This window comes from Danio rerio, chromosome 13, assembly GCF_052040795.2.
Source record: "Danio rerio strain M-AB ecotype USA chromosome 13, GRCz13ab, whole genome shotgun sequence".
Classification (NCBI taxonomy): domain Eukaryota; kingdom Metazoa; phylum Chordata; class Actinopteri; order Cypriniformes; family Danionidae; genus Danio; species Danio rerio.
The window spans coordinates 6,770,001-6,790,196 of record NC_141033.1 but is presented as its reverse complement, the minus strand read 5'-3'; the positions used below and the strand labels follow the sequence as shown (position 1 = coordinate 6,790,196).

The 20,196-nt window shown below is 35.4% G+C and overlaps 2 protein-coding genes across 3 annotated transcripts in view; both read right to left on the bottom strand.

Moving 5' to 3' along the window:
* wu:fc02b11 overlaps nt 1–20,196 on the bottom strand; it is a 643,013-nt gene that overhangs the window by 242,533 nt on the left and 380,284 nt on the right. The gene's annotated exons all lie outside the window — the stretch shown is intronic.
* The window catches only part of csmd1a (CUB and Sushi multiple domains 1a), a 244,233-nt gene that overhangs the window by 1,252 nt on the left and 222,785 nt on the right, over nt 1–20,196 (bottom strand). The window contains 1 exon segment of the mRNA NM_001017855.1: nt 795–989. Within this exon segment, the coding sequence (NP_001017855.1) occupies nt 795–989 (195 nt within the window).

Genomic DNA, 20,196 nt, shown 5'->3' with positions numbered 1-20,196 from the left:
TTTATTAACAGTATTTGTCATTTTTACTTTGTAATATTTCTATAATTTGATCCGTTGTGTTAAATGACAACAATAAAATATTGTTTATTTGTAAGTCTTGGTGAATTTCTTATGATTTATCTGTCACTACTTGTTTATGTTAACAAATAAATACAAATTAAGTATAATTCCTAAAATTGTATTATAGTTCCTAAAAATTTGGGTCGCGGCTTGATGACCATGTAAAAATGTGGGTCCCATGGCCAAACCAGTTGAGAACCCCTGCTTTAGCTTACCTTATCTTAATACTACTGTTAGACTTATCTGATATGAATGAATGAATGAATGATTCAATGAATGAATCAATCAATCAATCAACCAATCAATCAACAAAACATTTTGCTCTTCGTATATTTGTGCTATTGCATTTATTTGTGCTAATGTTGTAAACTTGCTATGATAACACAATAATTGAATGGGGTGTTTATAATAATTTCACGACAACTTTATAATCATGATATGGACATAAAAATGAAGATGATGTTATGCATGCATTTGACAACTGTCATTAATGGCTATTCACTCAGTTATGTCATTTTAATTACAAAAGATGACATTGCTTGGGATGGCTTTGTTATGACAACTTGACATAAACAAAGATATGCATAAGTTGACATACACTCAGATCATAACACCCCATGATCCTACACAGCCTATGTTATCCTTGCATACAAACATGGTGTTGAGAATATATTCCAAAAACCCTTTTAAACTACTTTTTAACTTATTGTCCTTGTATGAATTTAGCAACTTACCTCTACAAAATGGTACTGGGAAATCCCACGATGCTCCACTTCCTGGGCTCACTATGCAGGTGAGTACTCCATGCCCCTCTAAAACATATCCCATTACACAACTGTAGCGGATCTTGTCACCAACGTTGTACCTTGTCCCATGGATAATTCCTCTGGGTATCAACCCTGGGTTTCCACATGTGTGACTTGGCAGAACTGAAACAGAAGACAAAAATCAATCAATCAATCAATCAATAAATCAATCAATCAATCAATCAAAGTCAAAATTAAGTTTTCGTGTCATGCTAGGCTTTTGATTGTCCGTATGCTTTCATTATGTTACCCAGACTCTTGAGATGTCTGTGTGAGTGGAAGTCTTCTCTATGAAGCATACATCTCTGAAGCTAGCCCAGCACTTGTACATGAAATTGTGGAGAATCCCCTACCAGTTAGTTGTGTTTCTGTGATCATGATGCAGTTTGAAGTTAAAAATTCCATGTTAACACAAATCACAACATAATTGTGCCCTGCTCTACCTTGTGAAACATTCAAACAGAATCCATACAAACCAAGTGAAAAAAAAATGTCTGCCTCTCTGTCATTAAATAAATCCGACCAACTAACCAACCATCCACTCATCCATCCATCCATCCATCCATCCATCCAACCCACCAACTATCCAACCAACCTTCCATCCAACCAAACAATCATCCAATCAACCAACCAACCAACCAACCAACCATCCAACCATCCACCCAACCAACCATGCATCCAGCAAACCAACCAACCAACCAAACAAACAAACAATCCAATCCAATCCAATCTAGATACACTTATCTGCATGTCTGCATAACTCAGATTTTAAAGTTCAGTAGATGGAAATGGCCATACTGTAAGCGTTAAACACCATTGTTTCCTTGTTATTGAGTAAATCTCAAGAACGTAAAACCCCAGTGAAAAATAAAGCTTATGAGAACAAAACATGGACTTACTACGGACACATGACTATTAATTAATACGCCCTCAAAATTTGCATGAAGTTTAAGTCAAGTTCTTTATCAGACATTTCGTAGCCAAAAAAAAAGACTGTTGCCTTATTTTTACATTTAGCTTAGCTCATATAGAATATTTACTATGTATTGGGACTTTTATTGTGAAACCGGGAGATGAAGGGTGTCCAATAAAGCCACACTTCACTGATTGCTTTCTTTGCATTGTGCATTGTGTAGAGGATAGATCTCCTTAGTGTATCCCTAATGTTATTCCCAATATGATCTGTCAGCAAAACATAAGTAAAATCAAAAGGGTGTGTATGTAGACAGACTAAGGTAAACAACACAGCTTGTTTTATCTGATCAGACTTGTTTCCAGGAAGACTGTATTGCTGCACACTCGACTCCAGGAAATCTTGTATATGTGTAAGTATTGACAGCAATATACTTCTGCTGTGTGATTACTGCCTACTTACCCTTGCTACAAAAGATATCATGTTGCAGACTGATAAAAAAAACAGTGATGAATCTACTGGAACTACATGTGTTTAATGCTTTTATTGCACACTTTGGCCTCTATTTTAACAATGTAGACACAAAGTCTAAAGCGCATGGCGCAAAAGCATTAAGGGCATGTCCGAGTCCACTTTTGCTATTTCAACGATGGAAAAATACGCTCCGGCGCATGGTTTAACAAGGTTGTGCTTATTCTCTTAATGAGTTTCGAGTATAACGTACAATAAACAATCAAAGTCTCGTCTCCCATTCCCGTTAAGAGTCAGTTGGATCGCTCCATGATGCATTTGCTATTTACATGGCAGACTTTGTAAGAGAAAAAACTGAATGCTTCTCTAGTGAGAAAACAGTTTAACAGCCAATGTAGCAGAAAGATAAAGAACGAGCCTCTTTACTTTTTCTTTATTTTACTTTAACTTGTTACTTTATTCCATTTACTGTACTCCACTTTCGTGGAATAAGGGAACGGTGTTGTACTCACTCCACTGAAGACATCCATTAGTCGACATATTTAATTTAGTTTAAGTGCAAAAACTGTAATTTAATTTAATTAAATCTAATTTCCAACAAATGAATGAATGGACAATAATAACAAAGTGTGGTCAAAAAACTGAGTTATTTATAAACACACGTCCTGTTCTTATGCCCCACATGGTGATGCATACGTTTCCAAAACCTGACAGGTGGACAAATCTAAACTTGTTTTTATTAAAACAAATATATGAATACATTTAATAAATTATACTGCTAATCATAATAACGTTATACAAATGCAAATTGTCATGATTAAACTAAAAAAAAAGCTCCCCGACATGAAGAAGACATGGACGTCATTTTTTTATATATTTATGTAGAAAATAATAATTTTGTAATATTTTAATTCTTTAATTTTATTCACATGTAAAGATGTTTGTGTATTGCTGTACATCCTTTGTATATTAAGCAATGTGTACACATTTTGGACATTCATAGGTGATCTCTGCGCTGGACTAGACCAGGTTTAAGTTGGTCAACGGCGTGGCGCCTATTTCAGTTCTTCAAAAGAGCAATACGCCAACAATATGCCTTGAAACACCTCTTTTTTAGATCAGAACACACATAAGTCAACAAAATGGTGCATATGGATTTGCTATTTAAACAACATGTCCCAAAACATGAAATTAGGATTGCGCTGGTCTCAAAATAGCAACAATTCGCGCCAATTACGTCTTGCACCTTGTAAGATAGGGCCCTTTGAAGCCAATCAGAATGTGGTATTTAGTCAAACCATGGTACAATTTAAATTCTAAAATTCCAAAATTTAATTATTACAATGCATAGATGTATACTTATTGTTTGGGTTTGTGTTATATACAATAGGCCAAACAGTTACTGGTTGTTGCCCCACTGTCACAGTTTTCTGGTTATGTATGTATGTATGTATGCATATACTGTGTGCATCTATCTATCTATCTATCTATCTATCTATCTATCTATCTATCTATCTATCTATCTATCTATCTATCTATCTATCTATCTATCTATCTATCTATCTATCTATCTATCTATCTGTCTGTCTGTCTGTCTGTCTGTCTGTCTGTCTGTCTGTCTGTCTGTCTGTCTGTCTGTCTATCTCTCTATCTAGTCTGTGTATCTATCTAGTCTGTGTATCTATCTATCTATCTATCTATCTATCTATCTATCTATCTATCTATCTATCTATCTATCTATCTATCTATCTATCTATCTATCTATCTATCTATCTATCTATCTATCTATCTATCTATCTATCTATCTATCTATCTATCTAGTCTGTGTATCTATCTATCTATCTATCTATCTATCTATCTATCTATCTGTCTGTCTGTCTGTCTGTCTGTCTGTCTGTCTGTCTGTCTGTCTGTCTGTCTGTCTGTCTGTCTGTCTGTCTGTCTATCTATCTATCTCTCTATCTAGTCTGTGTATCTATCTAGTCTGTGTATCTATCTATCTATCTATCTATCTATCTATCTATCTATCTATCTATCTATCTATCTATCTATATATCTATCTATCTATCTATCTATCTATCTATCTATCTATCTATCTATCTATCTATCTATCTATCTATCTATCTATCTATCTATCTATCTATCTATCTATCTATCTATCTATCTATCTATCTATCTATGAATGTATATAAGTGTTCCATACTCTGATACAAACATGCATATACAGTTGAAGTCAGAAGCATTAGCCCAACTGTATATTTTTTCCACAATTTCTGTTTAACGGAGAGAATATTTCTTCAACACATTTCTAAACATAATAGTTTTAAAAACTTATTTCTAATAACTGATTTATTTTATCTTTTCCATGATGACAGTAAATAATATTTTACAAGACAGTTATATACAGCTTTAACTAGGTTAACTAGGCAGTTTGGGGTAATTAGGCAAGTTATTGTATAACTGAGGTTTGTTCTGTAGACTATCAGAAAACATCTAGCTTAAAGGGGCTAATAATTTCGACCTTAAAATGGTGTTTAATAAATTAAAAACTGCTTTTATTCTAGCCAAAATAAAACAAATAAGACTTTCTTCAGAAGAAAAAATATATCAGGCATAATGTGAAAATTTCTTTTCTCTGTTAAAAATCATTTGAGAAATATTTAAAAAAAGAAAAAAATTTAAAGGGGGGCTAATAATTCTGACTTCAACTGTATATTATGAAAAACGTATTAACTAAAGTAATGAAGTAATAATACAGACTTAAGTCTACTAAATGCTATAAAAACTACTGAAATACACAATAGTGTAATTTGATTAACGTTCTTCTGAGACTCTGCTAACTTTCATAAGCTTTATGAGTCATGGGAGTGTTCTTGAAGAAGCCATTTCTATTTTTAAAGAAATCATTGTGATCCTCCGAATATGAGAGGTGCCTGGAGGAATGGGCGTAGATGTTATATAACCCCTGTGGCAACTTACACAGCTAAATCTAGAGCTGACATTTAAGAGCTGAATGTTGATTCAGATGCATTCACTGATAAAAACTGCTGCAGACTGTCTTGTAGGATTCAGTCAATTGTGGCAGATTTAGATCTTAACTGGATATGATGGTAATGATATTAATGATAATTTAACAAACATACACACATGCATACATATGCAGACACATAAAATGAGCTGACTATACCACCAGACAAAAGTCTTGTCATAGATTCCAGTCCGCATGGACCTAAGATTCTCAAAGAAATCCGTCAAGTTAGGTGAAAGAAAAATCATGGTTTGGGGTTACATTCAGTATGTGGGGTAAGAGACATCTGCAGAGTGGATGGAAACCTCTACATTAAAGTTCCAGAAAGCAAAGAGGGTCAGTGTGCTCCAGGATTGGCCAGCCCAATCACCAGATATGAACATTATTGAGCATGTCTGGGGTAAGATGAAGCAGGAGGCAGTGAAGATTAATCCAAAGAATCTTGATGAACTCTGGGAGTCCTGCAAGAACGCTTTCTTTGCCATTCCAGATGACTTTATTAAGTTATTTGAATCATTGCAGAGATGGATGCAGTCCCTCAAGAAAACATAAGTTATGTTATTGAGACCTGAACCACGCAATTGCTCAGCTGAACAATAAATTATGTATGTAAGGTGTGTATAAATCAAAAAAATCTGCTAAAAAAAAAAAAAATCTTAATTGAGTGAGGGTTTTTTTTCCCTTCTTTTTCCCCTCAAGCGCTCAATGAGGTCCAAGACCATCACTGGTGCTCTGACATTTCCGGCACTGATTAGTGTCTCATAAGATCAACACCTAATTGAGCCTCTCTCTTCCTGTGCTATTGAGAAAGTACTTAAGAGCTGACACTCTTGGTCTAAAACCCATTTCCTTCATCTGAACTGAAGCGACAGATGAGAAAAGCTGAAACCTCCTGGCAGGAAACAGACGCAGATCAGGAGATGAGGAGAATGGCTTACTCTTACGAAAAAGACGTTTATTCGAGCGTGTTATCAGTGTAGTTCTTTGAAACTAAAATTAACAAAGTATACTTTCTGTCTACTTTTTAAGTAATGCTTTTGAAATATACTTTGGGGTTACTTAAAAATGCACTTAAGTAGCAAAGTTGATTTATACAAAAAAAAAATTGCCACTGGGATATAATTAAATCTACTGTATAACTATGTATTTTAAGTTTTTGTGTTTTTACTATTTTTATTGAGTGGACTACTTTTTGTTTAAAATAACATTAAAGTTCTAGTGAATTGAATTACGTTTTTTATGTCACTACTATTCTTAATAATAATAATAATATATATATATATATATATATATATATATATATATATATATATATATATATATATATATATATATATATATATATATATTTTTTTTTTTTTTTTTTTTTTTTTTTTTTAAATATATATATATATATATACACAGTTGAAGTCAGAATTATTAGCCCCCGCATGGTGTTGACGAATGGCGTAACTGTAGCAAAACTTACGTGTTTTCAAACTAAAACGCATTAGTGTAAACGGGGCCTTAGGGGCTTCTCCACACCATAACTCTCCCAGATGTGAGAAAGACCACATCGAAGAGCCTTCTTGTCCACAGTTACTCCTGTTGGACCACCAGAGTGGTCAGAATTAGCTATAAAACCTCCAACGCTAAATTGGCCTGTGTTTCAGTTTTATTATTGCCGGCAGCTAGCTCTCTGCAACTCTCACATGGTCGCCCACTGAAGCTAAGCAGGGCCGCGCCCGGTCAGTACCTGGATGGGAGACAACATGGGAAAGCTAGGTTGCTGCCGGAAGTGGTGTTAGTGAGGCCAGCAGGGGGCGCCCAAGCTGCGGTCTGTGTGGGTCCTAATGCCCCAGTATAGTGACGGGGACGCTATACTGCTCAGTGAGCGTCGTCTTTCGGATGAGACGTTAAACCGAGGTCCTGACTCTCTGTGGTCGTTAAAAATCCCAGGATGTCCTTCGAAAAGAGTAGGGGTTTAACCCCGGCATCCTGGACAAATTTACTCACTGGCCTTTGTCCATCATGGCCTAATAACAATCCCCATATTCAATTGGCTTCATCACTCTGTCTCCTCTCCACCAATCAGCTGTTGTGGTGTGCGGTCTGGTGCAAAATGGCTGCCGTCGCGTCATCAAGGTGGATGCTGCACACTTGTGGTGGATGAGGAGATTCCCCCCCATTGTGTAAAGCGCTTTGAGTGGCCAGAAAAGCGCTAAATAAATGTAAGAAATTATTATTATCATTATCCAACCCCTGTATTTAAGTATACTACACATGTTAAGTATAACAACATCTATTCACTAGGGCTGCACTACATTCTGCAACACGTGGGCATATCATGAACTTATTCAAAGATCTTATTTGTGTTCTTTAGTTGAGCTATCAACACAATCATACCAAGCCTCCCCCAGAGCCAGATCTCTGTGCCCACCTCCATCTGTCAGTGGGTCGCAAAGAGACAGGCAACAGATAATGAAGCTATGTAAATTCACATCCAACACCTGCACAATCAACAGCGCACTACACACAGATGTGCGATTCCCCGCACTTCTTCGCCTGCACACAAATGACTGCACATCTACAGACCACTCAGTCAACCTCCTCAGTTTGAGGAGCACACTACGGTCATCTGCCTTATCTGGAATCAATCTGCATATATATATATTCTGACATTCTGAAATACTAGGGATGTAACGGTATCAGAATTTCACGGTACGGTAATACCTCGGTATGAATGTCACGGTACGGTATTTATTGAATCATTTACAGAAAAAAACAAAACTTATGAAAATACTCCAAAAAAGTGCCAAAAGTGTCAATGACATACAAATTAGCCATCTATCTGTAAGCTTTGAAACAGGAACTTCAATTTTAATAACAAAAAAATATTAAACCATGTAAAAAAATTAAGTTTCAATTTAGTAGTGTTGAAAACTCATCACATTCAACATTTAATCACTCACTCACTTAGATAGAGATGGGTTTAAAGGAAAATTATCATATAAATATAATCTGGTAAAAGCTGGTATCTCTGGGCATTTACAATGTCCCCTGCAACAGAAAAAAACCCTCTCATTTGGGACTGAGGTTTCTTGGACAAGAGAGATATGACCTGGCCCAGGTTGACAGCAGTGGGTAACGTTGTGCATTGTCTTTCCCCCACTTGAGAGGACAAACCATGAGTGAGATAGAGATCTCATGTCTGCATCAATCTGAACAGTGTGCTGTGTTTCTGCAGTCCCCATGACTGATTATTAGTCGTATTTCCCAACTTGCAGGCACGTGCACACACAGGGCTCAACCTGTGCAGTGCACATGCCCTTTTTAGTCTTGGATAGAAAGTGCCCTTCCAAAATGATCAAAAGCGCCCCCGCGACGTGACACACCCTCCGTCCCCGCTTTACAGTACGCGCGCGACAACACAGCTGATTAGAACGCGCGCGACAACACAGCTGATAAGAACTCGCGCGACAACACCGCTATTCAGTACGCGTGCGACAACACAGCTGATAAGAACTCGCGCGACAACACCGCTATTCAGTACGCGCGCGACAACACAGCTGATAAGAACTCGCGCGACAACACCGCTATTCAGTACGCGCGCTACAACACAGCTGATAAGAACTCGCGCGACAACACCGCTATTCAGTACGCGCGCGACAACACAGCTGATAAGAACTCGCGCGACAACACCGCTATTCAGTACGCGCGCGGCGACAACACCCGCTTTAGGGTTTTCCAGCTCTTTTTCATCCCCGCTTCTAGCAGCACACTCCATTTCCGCATTACTGGATCTGTAGCGACAACAGACCATAAGGGATTATGGCCAAGCCTGGGCTGATGGGAATTGTAGTTTCCGGTACCTCCCGTTCGCTTCATTCGCCTGAGCAAATTTTCTCAGAAGACCTATAGTTTTACTGAGTCACGCGACTACGGTAATATCGAAAAAAATTAATATTGCGGTATGACGGTATTTACAATACCGTTACATCCCTATTAAATGCTATTTATTTCCTCAACATTCTGCACACAATTCCCCATAATTACAATGTGGAAAAAGAGTTTTTGAAATTGCAAACTTATTAAAAATAAAAAACCTGAAAAATCACATGTACATCAGTATTAACAGCCTTTGCTCAATACTTTGTTGATGCACCTTTGGCAGCAATTACAGCCTCAAGTCTTTTTGAATATGATCCCACAAGCTTGGCACATCTGTCTTTGGGAGTTTTTGCCCATTCCTCCTTGCAGTACCTCTCAAGCTCTATCAGGTTGGATGGGAAGTGATAGTGTACAGCCATTTGCAGATCTCTCCAGAAATGTTCAATAGGATTTAGGTCTGGGCTCTGGCTGGGCCACTCAAGTACACTCACCGAGTTGTTGTAAAGCCACTCTATTGCTATTTTGGGCGGTGTGTTTTGGGTCATTGTCCTGCTGGAAGATGAACCGTTGCCCCCGTCTGAGGTCAAGTGCACTCTGAAGCAGGCTATCATTCAGGATGTCTCTGTACATTGCTGCATTCATCTTACCCTCTATCCTGAATAGTCTTCCAGTTCCTGCTGCTGTAAAACATCCACACAGCATGATGCTGCCCCCACCATGCTTCACTGTAGGGATGGTATTAACCCGGTGATGAGCTTTGCCTGGTTTTCTCCAAAGGTAACGCCTGTCATTCAATCTAAAGAGTAAAATTTTAGTCTCATCAGACAAGAGAACTTTGTTTCTTATAGTCTGAGAGTCCTTCAGATGCCTTTTGGTAAGTTCCAGGCGGGGAGTGGCTTCCATCTGGCCACTCTACCATACAGGCCTGATTGGTGGATTGCTGCACAGATGGTTGTCCTTCTGTAAGTTTCTTCTCTCTCCACAGAAGAATGCTGGAGCTCAGACAGAGTGACCATCAGGTTATTGATCACCTCCCTGACTAAGGTCCTTCTTCCCTGATCACTCAGCTTAGATGGCCGGCCAGCTCTAGGAGGATTCCTGATGGTTCCAAACATCTTCCATATACGGATGATGAAGGCCACTGTGCTCACTGGAACTTTCAGAGCAGCAGAATTTTTTTCTGTAACCTTCCCCAGCCTTCTCCATAACAAAATGCAACTGTGCATATGCCTCTGTTTTGTACTGGTGGTAAAACCTGGCTCATAGTTTGCACAGCTTTATCATCAGAATAAATGTGTTTTAGTTGTGTTTAACCTATGCTTCTTGGGTTTAGCAATTTGCAACAACATAGCATAGCAATGCAACATTGTGTTGTAGTGAGTGTTTAAAAAATAGTGCATGACATTTGCAAAATGTGAATTAGTTCAAGGTGCCTGAACCTGTTAAAGGTTTTGCAGAATGAGTGGTTCATTTCAAAAATGGGTTTAGGCAATTGAGAATTTGGTTCACACGATGGGGTTTAGTCTCTCACAATTGAGCAAATCTTTAATAAACAGTGCCTACTTAAAATTGTTTCGATTTACAACAAGGGTATTGGGTTATTTCAAAGAACGGTTCTCTAACATATTTGCTATTCATATATTTCCCGGAAGGATAGAAATCAGAAACCAATATGTTGGTGATACAGTGTGAAAAAAATCGAGAGTATATTTTAACAGTGGATCACCAAATAACCTGATTAGCATTTTGGTTCATTGAATCCCCCCTTTAAATCAAGCCATGGTGGGTAATTTCCTGTTAATTACTGCAGCCGGTGTTCTAAAGCGTAATAGCTGTTGTTTTGATACACCACACACTCCTATAGCCACCACATGCCCATTCTAGCAATGCATTCCCATCGCGTCTGCTATGGCTGAATTGAAGGTGAGGTCAGGCTATTAATGCAGTGCAGTTGCATGGTATCTGATTGGCTGACAACAATTTTTCAGATGAATAGTGACAAGGGTTTGACAAGGGAATATGACAAGGGTTTGCATGTTCTTCTGGTGTCAGCATTGCTGTCCTTTACATATTCTAGTTTTCACTATACCCAGCATAAAATCTGTGCCAAACTCGATTTGAAGATAAATCAGTTAAAAATCTGAATGCAGATTAACAGGATTTACACGAGGATGCTACATTGTTAAAGCACATAGAAACAGTTTGCCATTTGTATCCTATTGCTTGTTATTTTTATTCACTTGCTCTTTTCAGGGGGGTGTTGTTTTGCTGTTGTTTGCAAGTTTCTAGTGAAGCAATCAAAATTATTTGATGAAGAGATATGGAACTTCCTAGAACTTTTTCTATTTAATTTATAACAAATTGTAGATGAAAAAAAAAATCTGCATAAACTTAAACCACACTATAAAACTCCCATATCTGTACATATGCTACACTTTGATCATTACTTTAAAGGTTTATAGCTAAAGCTAGCTTTTTGCTGATATTTCTTTATTGCACACACACACATACACACATATGACGGTAAACAAATACAGTTGAAGGCAGAATTATTAGCCCCCCTGAATTATTCGCCCCCCGTTTATTTTTTCCCCAATTTCTGTTTAATAGAGAAAAGATTTAACACATTTCTAAACATAATAGTTTTAATAACTCATCTCTAATAACTGATTTTTTTTATCTTTGCCATGATGACAGTACATAATATTTGACTAGATATTTTTCAAAACACTTCTATACAGCTTAAAGTGACATTTAAAGGCTTAACCAGGTTAATTAGGGTAACTAGGCAGGTTAGGGTAATTAGACAAGTAATTGTATAATGATGGTTTGTTCTGTAGACTGATGAAAAAAATATATAGTATTAAGAAGCTAATAATTTTGACCATAAAATGGGTTTTAAAAAATTAAAACTGCTTTTATTCTGGCCTAAATAAAACAAATAAGACTTTCTGCAGAAGAAAAAAATATTATCTGAAATACCATGAAAATTTCTTTGCTCTGTTCAACATCATTTGAGAAATATATAAAAAGGAAAGAAAATCCCAAAGAAAGGCTAATAATTCTGACTTCAACTGTAGATGTACAGTAGAATTTTATGAAGGAATGGTAATTAGCTTGCCCTATCGGATGGTCTAACACTGGGAATGCAGTGGCACGAAAATAAAAACATTTCAGGAGGGCAGAAAGATGTTTGAAATCAAATCCATATACACAAGATTATGATATGCTGTGAACACACTTAACATGATATATTATTTCCTCCATTAACTTATTGCTTGAATATTGTTTATTTGCATTAGCAAGCAAGCTGAAATTCATCTAGTACATGTGCTGTGCATGTACAATGTAAAACATTATCTGTAAACAAGCAGTTTCCTGTATTTTGTGATTCATGTTTTTATTTTCCCCCATTTATTTTTACTTTTGAACTGCATTATGGCACCTTGAGCTTTCTTTCAACATTGGTTAACCTTGAAAAGTTCGAAAAAGTGATTTTTATCTCATACATCTCTGCAATGATTCAAATAACTTATTAATAAAGTCATCTGGAATGGCAAAGAAAGCATTCTTGCAGGACTCCTAAAGTTCATCAAGATTCTTTGGATTCATCCTCAATGCCTCCTCCATCTAACCCCAGACATGCACAATAATGTTTAAATCTGGGGACTGGGCTAGCCAATCCTGAAACTTTGAGGAAACTTTCAGAAAAGGTTGAAAAAGTGACTTTTATTATTTTTTAATAGTTTAATGTAATACATTGTCTGGATTGATGCTGTGTATTACATAACAAAACATTTACAGTGCATTTTCTGTTCTTTTACAGACTTATTTCCGTATATTCATCCATTCATTGATTTTCTTTTGATGCTTAGTCCCTTTATTAATCAGGGGTTGCCAATAAACTGCCAACTTATCCAGCATATGTTTTACGCAGTGGTTGTCCTTTCTAGCAGCAAGCATTTACTGTATTTCCCTATGTATTATTTTTTATACATTGTATTGTTTTAAACTACTAAAATATCAATAAAACTTCCTTTGTTAAGTTGTAGAGTTAAATTCAACATCCCATAATGCAATTCACAACCATAAATAAACACAAGTAATGCGAGTAATGTAATAATACTACTTTTGTAAGTAGCAAGTAAAGTATCGCATTAAAGAAATAAAGTAATTTAAAGAAATAGTAATGATAGTTGAGTTACTTTTTAAAACATGTAATTTAAGTTACTTTTTAGTTAAATTAATTAGCTTTAAAAGATTTGCTAAATTAATAATGAAACCCGCACTCAATGAGGAAACGCTATACACAGGAACAGGCAGAAACAAAGATGGCAGAGCCTTAGATTTCTGCAATGGAAGTACTGTTCTTAAGCCGTCACTGCACATGACATTTTGATACGACTGCCGGAATACGCCCCCTTGTGGCAGTAGCAAAGAATTTTCAGTTTTGTCGTGCACCATGGGAAAAAGTTGATTGTCACGGTGTTCAAAATAACAGCCTTACATAAAATAACAGTCGTACATAAATGTACCGTTTTAAGAAGGAGGCGTGGCACCCAACCCCACCCCTAAACCCAACCGTCATTGGGTGATGAGCAAATCGTACTAAATTGTATGAATCAGATCGTACAAATTTATACGAATTAGCCAATAAATCAAAAAGTTACGAATTGCCGTGAGATTAATCGGAACTCAACGCAGTTGCCATACTACTCTCCATTGGAAAAAAATTACTTCGGGTCTGTCGCTTGTCGAATAGATTAATTCTGAAAATGTAGCCCTGTATACATTTCTAGAGATTGCGAATTATGTAGCCAAAAGTATTTAGGGCTGCATTTCGTCTTTAAAATGAATGCCACCGGGCGGTATGACAGCGTTTCTTGTACGTTGGTGGACTTGAGACGCAGAGAGGAGTTGACCACGACGAAGCGGTTCGAGTCCGAAGAAGAACGGTACCAGAAAGTAAGACAAAAACAAAAGCCAAGAAATAAAATTAAGTAAATAACAGCGTGAGAATGTGGTAACATTTGAAAATATGATAAAAATCAGACGAGGGCTTTTCTTTTTCTGGATTGTTTTTGAAAACACTGTCGGTTGGGTATAGAAAAGTGGGTCTAAGCGCCTCCGATGGATTTATTCGAAAACAGCAAGAGTGAATGGCACTCGTGAGGGAAATTTGAGATCTCAAATGATCTCAAGATCTCATGTACTGTATATAGTACATTTGTTTTTAGAATGAGCCTGTTTTCAGCATGAGCTTGGGTGGACAGTTATTTTATGTAACTAGTTAGACAAAAAGTAGAAAAGTAGCAAACACATTGCTTTACACTTTCATTAAAATGTATATATGGCATGTATAGCTCTGGGTAAGGACATTGTCAGAAGATTGTTTAAAGAAATGGAGGTTATACAGTGTCTCATTATTTGCAGAGCTCCTTTGTTTTTAAGTTCTGAAAGAGATCAAGCCTCAGGCAGGTATGAAAAGGTAGTGCAAAAGTAACTCAAAAGTAACGTAATGCATTACCATAAAAAGTAACTACTTAACTACTTATGCTAACCGCTTAGCATATTATTTTTGGACGGCAGAGAGGGACTGTGATTCAAAGCCACACCCCCTGAAATCACAACAGCAGACAGACAACCCACTAGTTCATGTAATTCGCCATTTAGTTAGTGCCAGCGCCGTGCAGGAATTACATTTATTACTTAGCCACACTTACATGCTATTTCAGAGCCAATATTCAGAGTAGCATGGTAAACAGTATAAGAAGGCTATCATTGTTCAAAAATGATCCAATGTGAATATAAAAACAACATCAGCTCAATAAAGCAGGCTAGGCGGAATAGCGCTATTTACTGGTGTTTTTTTGTTAAACTAAATATAAATCTACATTATCGATGCTGTCAAAGGACCTTATGAAACTGAGAATAATCACATCAATCTTTCACCAGGAGATTTCAGTGGCTGAACAACACGTCTGTGCATATAAGTCATTCATAACAACACAATCTAACATAAGCTTAGCCTGACTAAGTTTTAAAACAACATTACCTATCTAACCGTGATAGCAGCCCGCAGCTTACTCGCGCGCATGCGTTTGTGATGCAGACGGGCACGCGCTATTGGCGGATCTGCTTGAACAGATGTGCAGAAGTCCGAATCTAAATTTGCTGACTGACAGTCTGACCTGCTTATTGGAATTATGGGAGATGTCGGTCCGACTCTATATAATTGGATGAACATTTTATAGTTTTATGCTTTACCCAGAATATAAAAATACAAATGAACACATTTAGATCATTTACTGTAATCACTATTGGACTGTTAAGAGACTTTCAACCAGCAAAACAAAAAATGTTTCTGAAGACAATCACCTACTGCACCTTTAACATGACTTGTTACTTTTTAACTCAATATTGTAACGCACCACTTTCAAAAGTAACTTTCCCCAACACCGAACATGAATCACTTGAGAAACTGTTAATTAACAGATTTTTATTTCTTTTTTTAACAGTTTGTGCAGATTCTTTGTTGCTTACATTATGGCTTAAATTCTTTTAACCTTTCCAAACTTTCTTTGAAAACTTTCTTTTTTTTACTGCTCTACTTTTTCTTTCTAATATGGGGTTGACATGCCTTAATAATTGAACATCTTTGACATCTTTCAAAGCAAGATAAAAAAACAAAACAACTTTTCCTTCGAAATCAAAGCTTTGGACAATACCTGTGAGACACACAATGTCAAACACTGTTTCTGTATTGTTTTTTAATAGTCAAATAAAAAGTAGCTGGTATGAGTGTAAGCCTGTGGTGACTCACTCTTTTTCATGCACCAGCGGAGATGAAGAAAATGATCTTGGACTTTTTTACCACTGCAATGCACAGGTGACCTGTCCCTGTACTATTAAATGATTCACAATTCAAAATGGGAGGTTTTTCTGTCAAAACCACATACTTAGAAAGTGCCTCCGTCTTCTTCTACTGTCATTATTATGCGATGAAAAAGCATTAGCTTTTAAGTAAGACGTATGATGTGCCATATCGGGATTAAACGTCACCTGCAAATACATTAAACTCTTTTTTACAAGTTAGGTACACGGTAAAAAATATCCATAAATCAGCAGTTTTCCATATCTTATGATTCATGTTTTCTTTTTTTATTATTTATGCTTATTTTATGGGACCTTGATCTTTCTTCCAACAACTTTAAACCTTGAAAAGTTCGAAACAGTGACTTTTAAAAACATTTTAATAATTTAATGTGATATACTATTTGGGTTATTGCTGTGTATTATGATATAAAAACCTTGTAATAAACTGTCAGTGCAATTTCTGTTATTTTTATACGTTACTTCTATACGTTTTTCTATATTTCTATATGTCTGAATGTTATTTCATTCATGTAGTTAAACTGTAGAGTTGAATTTTCAACATCAAAAGTTGACAGAGCAGAGATTAGCATCCCATAATGCAATTCACAACTGTGAATAAACGTTAAACACTTGTGAATCACGCAAACCGTTAATTAACAGCTTTTTTTCTGGCTTAGCCACATACATTTATATAAAACTGTATGCACAAACAAATACATGAAATGCTTAAGCATGCTAATGTGAAATGCAAACTGATGCAGCTAATGTTAATAGGAGGGAGGAGTGTTTAGCCATCTCATTCATTCATTCACTCATTCGAACATAATTTGGGAAATATTTAAAAAAGAAAAAAAATTCAAAGAGGGGCTTATAATTCTGACTTCAACTTCAACTATATTGAATACTAATGTGATATATTTTAATAATATGATGTATTGTTGATATTTTATTTAATTATTATATATAAATATCATCTTTTTTTTTTTTTGCTACTACTACTATTTACTGTGTGTACTGTTTTGTTTTTTGTTTTTTTTTTATATATGTATGTTACTTTTTATGTAAACTTTATAACTGCTTTGGCAATACATTTGTAACAATTGTCATGCCAATAAAGCAATTATTGAATTGAATTGAGAGAGGGAGAGAGAGTCGGCAACAATGGTGTAGTGGTTAGTGTGTTGACACATGGCACTTCAGTGTTCGTTCAGTGCACGCTTTCCTGTCTATACTCTCTACTGTCTTGTCAATTAAAGGTGAAAACCCACAAAAAGAATTCTTTAAAAAAAATTGTGGTAAATAATGATTATTATTATTATTATTATTATTATTATTATTATTATTATTTGCATCAACCCAAGTGAGCTGCTTTAATATTGAGCCCTATTATACACGACGCAAATAGGCACAAGACCTGTTTGATATGATTCATTACTATTTTCAGACCAGTGCAACATTCATTTTCATGTTTTGCGCCATGTTGTTTAAATAGCAAATCCATTTGCGCCACTTTGTGCACTCCAGTGCTTTTTTTCAAGTTTATTCATGACAACCTGCATTAGTATAATGTTATTATTATTAGCAGTATTATTTACTTTACGAAACATTATTTACTAAAAACATTATTATTTACTAAAAACAAGTTTAGATTGTTCCACCTGTTGGGTTTTGGAAATGTACTGTATGCGTCATTATATGGGGAACAAGAATAGAACGAGTGTTTGGATATAACTTTTTTTACCACACTTCATAATTACTGTTCATTTATTAATTTGCTGGCAATTAGAACTGAATTTAGAAATAGTTTTAAAACAAATCTTTATGAAAAAAAAGAAAGTAAAGAGGTCGAATGGAGGAGGCTCATTCTTTATCCTCACACTGCATTAAGTCCAGATAGCCAGATTGCTTTATGCTGAAATGTTGTGCATCACGTGTTGTGCATCAATGTAACCTGCTAAGCTAATGTTAACGTTTGTAATATTTTTACATTTTGCTGATAAAAAGCACATTAAAAAAACACATCCAACCTGTGGATTTTTAACTGGATTTTCTAAATAATATTATAATATTATATTAACAGAAACTTCAAGACTGAAATGAAATCATTTGTGTTTTCCATCAAGCCAAGCTGAAGAGCTGAACTATAATTGGGTAAACTGGCAGTGGGCAGGTTATAGAGACCATAACAAAGACAGACATTTCTGAACGGAACGCACAGTTTCAAAGTAGAATAAATGACTTTAGCATTGTTTTTCAGATAAACAAATACGTAAACTTAGTTAAATATCTGCTAAAAATTATGGTATTTATATGATTTAACAGTCAAAAAAACGGACATACAGCATATTCAAATACTCAAGCCCTTTTACGTTGGCCTGGATTTTTATTGAGACCACGCTTTTTATTCTTTTATCAGCAGAATTAAAAATGCTTTAAAAAATTATGTTAATGACCATTTCGCTGTCGTGTTATCATTATTCCTGTGGTCAGAACTTGGATATTTTTTTAATAAATCTACTTAAAGCATTAAATAAACATTAATGAATTGCTTCTCATAAAATCACCAAATGAGTGTTTCAGTTGCAGTAAAACATCAATAAAAAAGGGCTGTAAACAACATGTAATGCAGCATTGCATTTACATCAGGCAAGTCATTACGTGTCCACAGCTCATTTGTTTGCTGTAGAGCTATTTAAGCTAAAAAGCATTTATCTGAATATTTGCACTATTAGCCTATATTCACAACGTATCACTTAACTGTTAGTGCAGTTTTAATTATATAATGTACAGTATATGTTTAAATGATTCTGTCATTAAACAATGTAATGAAAACAACATGTGGCTCTTTGACCAAAAATCTGTGACTCTTCAGCTGTCTCCCTTCATAAATATTTTACAGTTTAAAACAGTTATAACCTTCATTAGAAATCAGTTTCCTTCTGAAAAAACAATTATAATTGTCTTTTTATTGTTTTGTTTTTTTCAGCAAAATGAATAAAAACTACCATAAAAAGAAATTTCGACTAACGCACGCGTGCAGTGCTGTGGATAAACATGAATCACACCAATAAAAGGCAAATAACTTGCATTTCTATGTTAACCACCCATGCACGTAATTACCATAGAAACATAAGTTGTTTGCTCTTTATTTTCTAAATAATTGTAAAATAGGATTTTTGTTCTTTAAAACTAGCCACAATTAAATTGTTGCTGCATAGGCTACTTTATTTTGAATTATTTAAAGTAACTGTGTTATTTTTTATAACAGTAAAATGATAGTTTATTTTAAATAGGGCTGTTTTTCAGAAAAAAAGAAGAGTTTATTTACCAGAATTTAAATAAATTGTCCTTTAATCATTTATGGACTTGCTTATTTCTGAGTTGTGCATGGACATAAATAACGGTTTTGTTTGAATCTTTATTATATATATAATACAATAATAATATATTATATAACATATAATTTTTTTTTTAGTTTGTAATTGTTTACCCCAAATTTAGCATGAATTTAATTGTATTATATTTTTATTTTGATGACTAAAATATTTTATTAAATACTCAATTATGTACTCAATTATATAAATAAATAAACAAATATATATATATATATATATATATATATATATATATATATATATATATATATATATATATATATATATATATACATATATATACACACACACACACACACACACACACACACACACACACACACACACACACACACACACACACACACATACATACATACATACATACATACATACATACATACATACATACACACACACACACACAGGCACCCCCTAAAGTGCAAATCATCTCAGACTGGTTTCTTGAACATGACAATGAGTTCACTCTACTCAAATGGCCTCCACAGTCACCAGATCTCAATCCAATAGAGCACCTTTGGGATGTGGTGGAACAGGAGATTCGCATTATGAATGTGCAGCCGACAAATCTGCAGCAACTGCATGATGCTATCATGTCAACATAGACCAAAATCTATATTTCTAGGAATATTTCTAGTACCTTGTTGAATCCATGCCATGAAGGATCAAGGCAGTTCTGAAGGCAAAAGCGGGTCCAACCCAGTTCTAGTAAGGTGTACCTAATAAAGTGGCCGGTGAGTGAATAATGAGGCTTGTTCTCTGTTTAAATCTAAATCT